The following is a 9,271-nucleotide window of genomic DNA, read 5'->3' on the forward strand; positions in this document are numbered from 1 at the left end:
GGGATGTAGCTCAATGGTATAGTGTGTGCTTAGCATGTACAAGGCCCTGAGTTTGATCCCTTAGAACTGCAAAAATAGTAACAGTACAAATCAGGACCAGCTAAATGAAAAGACACACAAGGCAAGGTCTGAGAGTGTTCAAATACAGATCTGTGTCCTGTGCCCATGGAATCAGGACATATCACCTTCTCAGTACATCCATGTTTTCACCAACGAGGAAAATGACCAAAACCTTGACACCAGAGTTCTTTTTAGGGTTTTAATACATAGGCATGACTGACTGAAATCACAGGCTATGTAGTTGAATTCAATCTTTAGGCCCCCGTCCTCTCCCTAGAGATAAGGCTGGTATCACCCAGCTGAAAGTCCCAACCCTCTAAGCATATATGGTTGGTCTTTCTGGCATGATTGGCTCTCCATCATGGGTCAAATCTTAGCGTAAACCCAGGTGCAGTTTGAGAGTAAATTTCAATATAAACTTAAGGTCAAATCTCAACATAAATTCGGATATGGTTTTGAGGGGCCCACCATGAATAACAAAGATACTCCTATCACTTGGAAACTCCAAGGATTTAGGCTGCCACTCAGGAACAGAGGACAAAGGTAGGTCAAATTCTTTATTATACAATGATGGGAGAAGAATTTAAACTAAAAAAAATTTTTTTTTTTTTTTTTTGCAGTACTGAGGTTTGCAGGGCTAGACAGGTGCTCTACCACTTGAGCCGTGCCCCCAGCCCTTTTTGCTTTATTTCTCAAATAGGATCTTGTGTTTATGCCCAGGGCTGCCTGAACACAATTCTCCTATTTACACTTCCCATATAACTAGGATGACAGGCATGCACCATCACACCCAGTTTTTTGGGTTTTTTTTTTTTTTTCAGTTGAGATGGGGTCTTCCAAACTTTTTACCCAGGCTGGACTCAAACCGCATTCCTTCTGATTGAAGATTACAGGCGTAAACCACTGTCCCCAGCTTATTAAACTAAAAATCTTGTTTTTATTTAGTTATATATTTTTTTGGTGGTTCTGTGGTTTGAATTTACAGCTTTGCGCTTGCTAGGCAGGTGCTCTGCCACTTAAGCCATGCCTCCAGACCTTTTTACTCTAGTTATTTTGGACAAAGTCTCACTTTGGGCAGCAATACTATTTTACACTTCCTGCTGTCTCTGAGATGACAGGTGCGCCCCACCACACGCAGCTTTTTTTTTTGAGATGGGGTCTTGCAAACTTTTTTGTGCAGGCTGGCCTGGAACCCCAATCCTCCTGATCTTAGCCTCCTGAATAGCTTGGGATGACAGGCACATGACACCATGCCCAGCTATTGGTTGAGAAGGGGTCTTGAGAACTTGCCGGGGTTGGCCTCAAACTGCAAGTTTCTCATCTCACCCTCCCACATAGCTAGGAATACAGGCATAAGCCAATGGCACCTGGCTAAAAATCTTAATTTTGAGATTGTTGGAAATGACCAGTGTCCCAGGAGATCGGGAAACCATGTATTCCTCATTAAGGTAATTTCAAGATCTGTGCTCCCAACTTGGTTCATCTTCCCACCCTTACCAAGGAGCACCCAACCAGCCATTCAGAAAAAGTCAGACCAGGCACCCATTCTGTCACCTGTTCCCCATGATGCTCCAAAAATCAGATAAACTACTGGACAGGCCCCTATGAAAGACCATTAATTGCAAAGAATTTAATTGCAAAGCCAATTAAAGAACTATTCTATCCTTCCCCCAGCTACCCAAGAGAGCTGAAAGTGTAGCTCAAGTGGCACACCATCTGCCCTACAAGCATGAGCCCTGAGTTCAAACCCCAGTACCACCAAAAAAGAGAACCCATTTTGCAAAGAGTAGAGGTACACAAGGGAAAAATCCAAACAACTGTCTCCCACCCCCAGCATGCAGAAGGGGAAAAAAGTAACAAACACAAACAGTTTAGGCACTTTTAATGCTTACACTAAAAAAAAAAAAAAAAAAAAAAAAACACAGGGTGGGTTTTCCATAAAGTCATTGGTCCATTTCTGGCAGGATTTTCCCCTCGTCCAGGCCACCAGTTGAGGCCTAGACTCACTCCAGTAGGTCTTCAGAGTAGGGAGAGGCTTCCCTTGTAGTGTAGTGACTCCCCAGCCCACAGCAAGAAAACAAGAAGAGTATGTAGTGAGCAGGCCTTTGCAAGGCACTTTTAAGTGATATCTCAGCTGATCCTCACACCAACTTCATGAGGGAGGCATCCCTATCCTATAGATAAGGATTCTGAGGCTTAGGAAGGTTAATTAATTTAGCCAAAGAATTCACAAGCCTCTCAAAAAGAAAAAATAAAATAAAGTTCCCAAGTCTCAAAACTAGGATAAAAATTCACGTCTTTTGTGTGTGTGTATGTGTGTGGTACTGGGGTTTGAGCTCAGGTCTCACACTCACTAGTGACAGGTGCTCTACCATGGGAGCCACATTCCCAGTCCTCTTCTGACTTTCCTAGTTTGCCACACTGAGTTCTCCCTGTGATTCAGCCTCAGTCTTCCATAAGAAGTGCACTCCTCACATCATGTCCCATGCTTTATCCTGGGCAGTTGATGGAAGTTGTTCTCTAAAAATGAGTAGTGATCCTGGCAAGAACTTCCTCCTGGTTGGGAAGGGTGTGAGGATGGGGGAAGGTGGACAGAGAGGCCAGATTCAATTGGTGCATTCTGTACTTGTGTATGGGACCCCATTAATATGTACAATTAATCCATGTCAATGGGACAAGGAATGCAGCTCAGTGATAGAGTACTTTCCTAGTGTGCACAGGTTGAGGGTTCAAACTACAGCACTGAAAATAAAAGTGTCAATAAAAAAATCTTAAAACGCTTTCCTCTGAAACAGCAAATATGACTTTAGAGGTCCCTGTCTAGGACTCCCTCTGCTGCATGGAGGTGCCCAAGGAAACATGAGGTAGGGCAGTCACACAAAGCCCACCTTCTGCTGAGGCACTTGTGGAGTCTACTACTGGAAGATGAAGGGGGCAATGCTCAAAAGAAGGTGCAGGAAGCAGGATGGCAAGCAGTAGTGTCTTGGTAATCACCCACCATGTGATTAGACACAGCCTCGGCATGTCAGAGGACAGTGGAACAGAACAAAGAACAAGGTCCTTGACAAGAGAGCCCCAGGAAGCCCTGGTTGCTCCAGTTCAACAGGTGTGTAGTCATCTGCTTGTGCACTCTTGTGTAGTCAAGAATGACTTGAGAGCCTTGAGTGGGGGTTATGCCAGGCCCCAGGGCACTCATTTTGATAGGAGAGGCAGCAGCCCCAACTCACTGAGTCTTTCCTTGGCTGCTGCCTCCCAGCCTTTATTGGCCTGTGGGCTTCGTGGAGAGGGATGCAGGAGTCCCTCTACCTGGACTTCTGGCATTAGGCCTGCCAGAGCCCTCCGTGCCCTTTGTTCTGCCAGCCGCCCCACTCCCACCACCAGCCTCACCCCCAGCAGCTGCACCTGCCGGCAGAGGGTTGCATCACAGATCCCAAGGAGCTGTTCTCGCTGTTTTGCAGGCAGCTCAGCAGGGGTGAGGTTGCGTCCACTGGGAGCCAGGAAAAGCAGAGGACACAGATTGTGGACAAAACAGTGACGGAAGAAGACCTCAGGTTGCCCACAGAGGTTCCGGAAAAAGCCCCAGAATCGGGCACCGCTCACCTCTGACTGTGGGCACTCCAATCCCAGCACTGGCCGCTTAGGGTGCTCTTGGGGAGGGGTCAGCACAGGCCCACCAATGCCCAACCAGTCCCGGACCACATTCACTTCCCCAAAAGGTACCTGTAGGGAAGGAGAGAAACACAGGGGATTCAAACTGGAGCCCTGACACCTGAGCCATCTGGACCAACTGACCCCTTTCCATCTTCCATGATGATCTAGCCTGAGCCCTTCCTCCAACCCCCACCTTCACCCAGAGGTCTGAAGCAAGGATTCTTGTCCCTGTGGCTTGATCCTGTCCATTTTTCCTCCAGTTTGTTCATTAGGAACTGTGGTCCACAGGCTCTATTTGCCTCTACCACCACTAGGCTCAGGGACCAAGTATAGAGAGTACACTGGGACAGATGGTCCTACCCAGGGCATGATTGTTAATAGTAGAGACAGATGGATAGCCTGAGATAGAAAGGTAGTCAGGGTTAAAGGAGGCACAAGGACTGAGCTGACCACTGCTCTCTGGGTGCCCTCCCACCCCCAAGCCTCAGGCTGTCATTTTATCGATCATCATTGATCATCTTTCATCACCCAGTTGGGATCAATAAAAGCGATTGAGCCTCCTGCCCTGAGGCCTCTTCCCCTCCCCCACCTACCAAGAACCCCCACTGTGGGGCAGTCACTCATCCTGAGCTCTGAAAGGAAAGCAGGCAGGTCCTGGAGCTTTGCTAAGTTGAGGGAGAACCTGAGTTGCCAAAATGCCCTGCATCTCTTACACACCCAATTCTGACAACCAGAGTTTCTGAGGACCCCACAGTCCTAGTCCCTCTCCTGACCATACTCTAGGGACACGGGAGATCCGGCAAGGTGGGGTAAGAATGGGAGATGGCGGAAGAAAGGGCTCTCAGAAGCAATTAGTGGACAGTTCACAGAGGAAACGAACTACCATTAATGTGCTTGGTTAACTACAGTCAGAAAGGCCAAGAGAGTGTCTGAGACCACAGGAGCCAGTGTGTGCACTGGGGGGAGGGATAGAAGCATGGGGGGAACATTCACACACGTACACAACCATGTGCATGCTCCTCCTCCACATATCCAGCCAAGCATTCACCTTAGAGTATCCCACTCCACACACAAAGGGAAGCCAGGCCATTTACCCCAGTCTGGGCCATGCCAAAAGGTCCCGGGTTCATGCCCAGGAATAGCACTTCCTTGGGACCCTGGCAGTAGCGAGTCACATAACTTCGATGTGGCTCCCAAGCATAATCCACCGGATTGTAGATGATGCCCACAGGCTCTGAAAATTGCAGTTGGCTCAGCTCAGCATTGAGTCGCAGTTCCTCCTCCAGGAAGCCCTCAGCCAAGCTTCGAGTGCAGGGCTGGGGCTCCATCTCAGAACCTGCAGAATCATGGAGCGGCCCCAGAGGGAAAGTCTGAGGCACAGCCATTCTGCTGTTACCTGGAAAAGAAGTAGACAAAGTCCCATTGGCCTCACCCTAGAGTGGGAGGATCCGTACTGGCTAGGGCCCCTACTACCATTTCCTGAGCTAAGAAGGGATCCTAGGGAACCAAGTCAGTCATCCATCAAACACCAAGTGGGGCAAATCATCTTGGTTCTTGGTAATGAAGGGCCCTTCCCCTCCCTACTTCCAGTATCATTCCTCTTCATATATCACCTAGTGAGAATAAAAATAACCGCCAACCATCCTTCCTCCCAAACCTCCTTTCCATCAGACGTGTCCGAATCACTAGTTCCTAAGCCATGCTGAGCACATACTACACATTTTCAATACATATTTACTAGTGGCATCCTTTCCGCATAATGTCATCCTTAACATAACAAGCCTGGCCAAGATGGGCTGTGTCCTGGAAACCATTGCACTAACGAATGAGATGCAGGTGCACAGCCATGGCCCAGAGACCAGGGAAAGCTAATTACAATAGCTTCCAGGTGGTGAGCAATTGCTGTATGCCAGGTACATCTCATTGATCTTCATAACAACCCCATGAGGTGGGTATTATTGTTCCCATGTTACAAGTGAGAAGACCGAGGCTTAGCAAGATCAAGCAACTTGCCTGGGGTCACACAGCAGGTAATAAAGCTGGGATTTGAACCCACATTATCTGACTCAAGGCTATGCTCTTAACTACCCATACCATCTTGTCTTAGATGGTTTGATCAGCCACCCCACTGATTCTACAGTCTCCTAACCCCAGACCAGTTTCTTTCCCACATTCAAGAATCCTCAGCAATATGTAGGATGATTACCAGACACAGAATTGACTTTGCAAGCCATGCAACCATGGCCAGAGCCTCTGGTTTCCTCATCTAAATACTAAGAATAACAATTCCCACTTCATAATACTGACATAAAGATGGAATGAGATGTTATGTTTAGGTGAGGGAAGGAAGAGGAGAAAGGGAAGAGGAGAGGAGAGAGGATGAGAAGATGAGGGGAATGGAGTTTGACAGCAAGCCTTATAAACTGTAAAAGCCATTCCTTCTCACCACTTCCATGCAAACCCAATGTTCCAACCTGGTCCTTCCACTCAAATTTTCACAGTGCCTTTCCTACTCTATCTCCCAAAAATCTGCACATACATTTCTACAAAATAACCAGTACATCATCTACTCATCAACCAGGACAGTGACTGCCCCACCTCCTCACACACTCAAATCATGCTCATCCTTTAAGATGCAGCTCAAACCATCCCTTTGATAAAGAAGCACTTGCCAAGGTTTCCCTACCTTGTCCCGCATGTTATGATTTGGATATAAAATGGCTCCAAAAACTCATGTGTTGAAGCTTGGTCCCCAGCTGGTGTTCCTAATAAGAGATAGGTGGATCATGAGGATGCTACCCTCATTAATTATTAATTAACCCACTGATAAGTTCATAGCTGGATGGGAAATTAGGAGATGGGGCCTGGTTGGACAAAGTAGATCTGTGGGAGAGTGTCTTTGAAAGATATATCTTGTCCCTGGCCCCTTCTGTCTGTCTCTTTCTCTGCTTCCTGGCTCCCATGAGGTGAGCAGCTTTGCTTCACCTTGCCATGTTATTCTGCCTCAACACAAGCCTGCACCCATGGAACTAAGCAACCATGGATTGAAACCATGAGCCAAAATAATAAACCTTTCCTCCCTTAGGTTTTTTTCTCATGTATTTGTCATAACAATGAAGTTACTAGCACAGGTCTGTTGTGAGGCCTGGGCATCTGTATTTAAAACAAGGTGATTTGAGTGAAGGGTGAAAGCCATTGTGAGTCACCATGTTTAGTGGCTTCTTCATGAATTCACAACTAGATTTGGACAGATCAAGGGCCAGACCCTATTCAATTTCTCTCCATACCTCCAAAGTCCTAGCTCATATCAGGTACTCAATAAATACATGCTAAGATCTACCCATCCTCCTTTATCAATTGTTTAAAAGTACTTTCCACCAAGAAACCACTCTTTTTTTTTTTTTTTTTTTTTCAGTGCTGGGGTTTGAATTCAGGGCCTACACCTTGAGCCACTCCACCAGCCCTTTTCAGTGATGGGTTTTTTTCAAGATAGGGTCTTGCAAACTATTTGCCCCAGCTGGCTTCGAACCACGATCCTCCTGATCTCTGACTCCTGAGTAGCTAGAATTACAGGCGTGAGCCACTGGTGCCTGGGTAAGAAACCATTTTTTTTCAATGCTGGAATTGAACCCAGAGCCCTGAGCATGCTAGACAAGCACTCTATCACTGAGCTACATCCCCAGCCCCAAGAAACCATTTCTGATGGACTCTTCTCCACATTTTTATATGGGTCCTCACCCATGCTAGGCAAGTGCTCTACCTTAAGCATGCTAGGCAAGAACTTTCTCACTAAGCTACATCTTCAGCCCTTTTTTAATTTTTAGTTTTAGACTGGGTGTAAGTTGTCCAAGCTTGCCTTAAACTTGTGATCCTTGTCTCAGCATCCCAAGTAGCTGGAATAATACGTGTGTTCCTCCACACCTAGCCTCCTCTCTATTTCCAAATCTTGAGTTCACTCAAGGTTTAGTTGCTTTCTCAGCACTTTGCTTTCTAGGGCTTGCCAGGCTTTGGGTATGTTTCCATCACATCTGGGCCTTCCATTAGACATAGACCATTGTTCTTCCTCCTTCTCAACCTCCTGTCCAGGTCAAAAGCGACCTCTTCCCCCAGATGAGGCTGTTGTATTAACATTGACACAACAGTTTGGTCCACCAATCTATTCTCTGACCCTAGAAGTAGAAGAAGGGAAAAGAGTCAGAGGCCAATCTTGAGAAGAACTTCCCGTGACTAAGAAGTCTTTTCCCTGATCTTTCCAGATAGGTACCCGGGGCTGACTGGGCTCATAAGAAAGTTGAGAAGGAAAGTGTGGCAAACTCCAATATTTCTTGGGACCTTGCTTTGTATTTCCCTATGGAACACCAACACCAGAGGATGGGCTACTCCAGCTCCAAGTTCTCTCTCAGGTCTAAGCTGCCCTATACTAAAGTCAGCAATGGCAAAGGGGTGGACAAAAGTGATGAGACCTTATTTTCAGTGTTCCAGAGTTTCAAAGCCGATCTGATAGCAAGAACCACAGACTGAAAATCAACTGACTTGGATACAAGTCCTGGTTTCATCTCTAAGAAGAGATACACAACTGACTATAATACAGCATAATCTGAGCTTTAACATCCTGCACAAAAGACTAGAGGAGCCCAGAGGAGGAATTTCCAAGTTCTACCTAAAATCACCAGGAACCAGAAGCTTAAGACATTTAAGTGCTTTATAAAACACAGTATCGAATTTATTAGGTACAAAAGCAGCAGAGGGTGACCCAGCGATAAATATGGCCAGAGCTACAATAGACCTTTTTGATATTATTAACTCAAGGAAGTTTATTAGGCATCCAAGACAGTATCCACACCCGTCCTCTGGAGGCAATCCAGAAATCCACAGGGACAGTAAGCATAAACTCAAAAAGGCCATTTCGCTCCTCCTGGTTCTGAAGGAGCGGACGACCTCGGCACGATACAAAACCTCCGCCTGCGCCCGCGGACTCCACGCGACAGGGACGCTTCCGTGCCGCAGGCCTCCCAGGTGGTTCCGCGGGCTCGGCTCTCTGGCACCGAGGCTCCAGACCCAGCCAAGAACCTGAAACCCCAACATCCTGACTGCCCGCTCGGTTCCTCCGGAAGAGCCCTGGAAGCCCCCAGTAGGCCCTAACACCCAAGTTCCAGGCTTCCACTCCCTCACCTCGTCCAGTTACTCACGCAGCTTCCGGTTCCTTTCCACGCCTGGCGCGAAGGGCACTGGGAGTCGTAGTCCACATTATGTAGCGAACGAGATTAGTTAGCCGTGGCCGCTTCCGCCGGAAATATTCAAATCCCCGGAAGGCGCTCTAAATTAGCACATAGTGTCTCTGAAGGTTGTAGTTTATTCTTACCATCAGGGCTAAATAAAAAAGTCTTGAGAAGTGAGAGGCCAGACTCTGTAATGCCCCAACCCCGAAATTCATGCACAACTATCAGGAAGCTCCAACCATCTCCAATCCCCACAACTACCTGAGGGTATTGACAATGGCAAAGACCCTTTCCTTTGCAGCCTCCTGGGGACATTGGCCATTATATATAGAACATCCACG

The 9,271-nt window shown here is 47.1% G+C and overlaps 1 protein-coding gene across 4 annotated transcripts; it reads right to left on the reverse strand.

Moving 5' to 3' along the window:
• Positions 1-1,174: 1,174 nt before the first annotated feature.
• On the reverse strand, positions 1,175-9,017 carry Smug1 (single-strand-selective monofunctional uracil-DNA glycosylase 1). Of its 4 annotated transcripts, XM_074083541.1 has the most exons (6): positions 8,884-9,017; positions 7,568-7,880; positions 6,398-6,476; positions 4,806-5,107; positions 3,448-3,780; positions 1,175-2,616 (listed from the first exon to the last, which is right to left on the reverse strand). In XM_074083541.1, exons 4-6 carry the CDS (start codon positions 5,094-5,096, stop codon positions 2,581-2,583), a joined length of 660 nt encoding a protein of 219 aa, XP_073939642.1. In that variant the 5' UTR covers positions 5,097-5,107; positions 6,398-6,476; positions 7,568-7,880; positions 8,884-9,017; the 3' UTR covers positions 1,175-2,580. The 4 variants fall into 4 exon arrangements, with proteins under 4 accessions (XP_073939642.1, XP_073939639.1, XP_020019651.1 ...); XM_074083538.1 differs by having other exon boundaries at positions 1,175-3,780; XM_020164062.2 differs by lacking the exons at positions 6,398-6,476; positions 7,568-7,880 and having other exon boundaries at positions 1,175-3,780; positions 8,884-8,953.
• Positions 9,018-9,271: the final 254 nt, after the last annotated feature.

Source organism: Castor canadensis, chromosome 8 (genome assembly GCF_047511655.1).
Source record: "Castor canadensis chromosome 8, mCasCan1.hap1v2, whole genome shotgun sequence".
Classification (NCBI taxonomy): domain Eukaryota; kingdom Metazoa; phylum Chordata; class Mammalia; order Rodentia; family Castoridae; genus Castor; species Castor canadensis.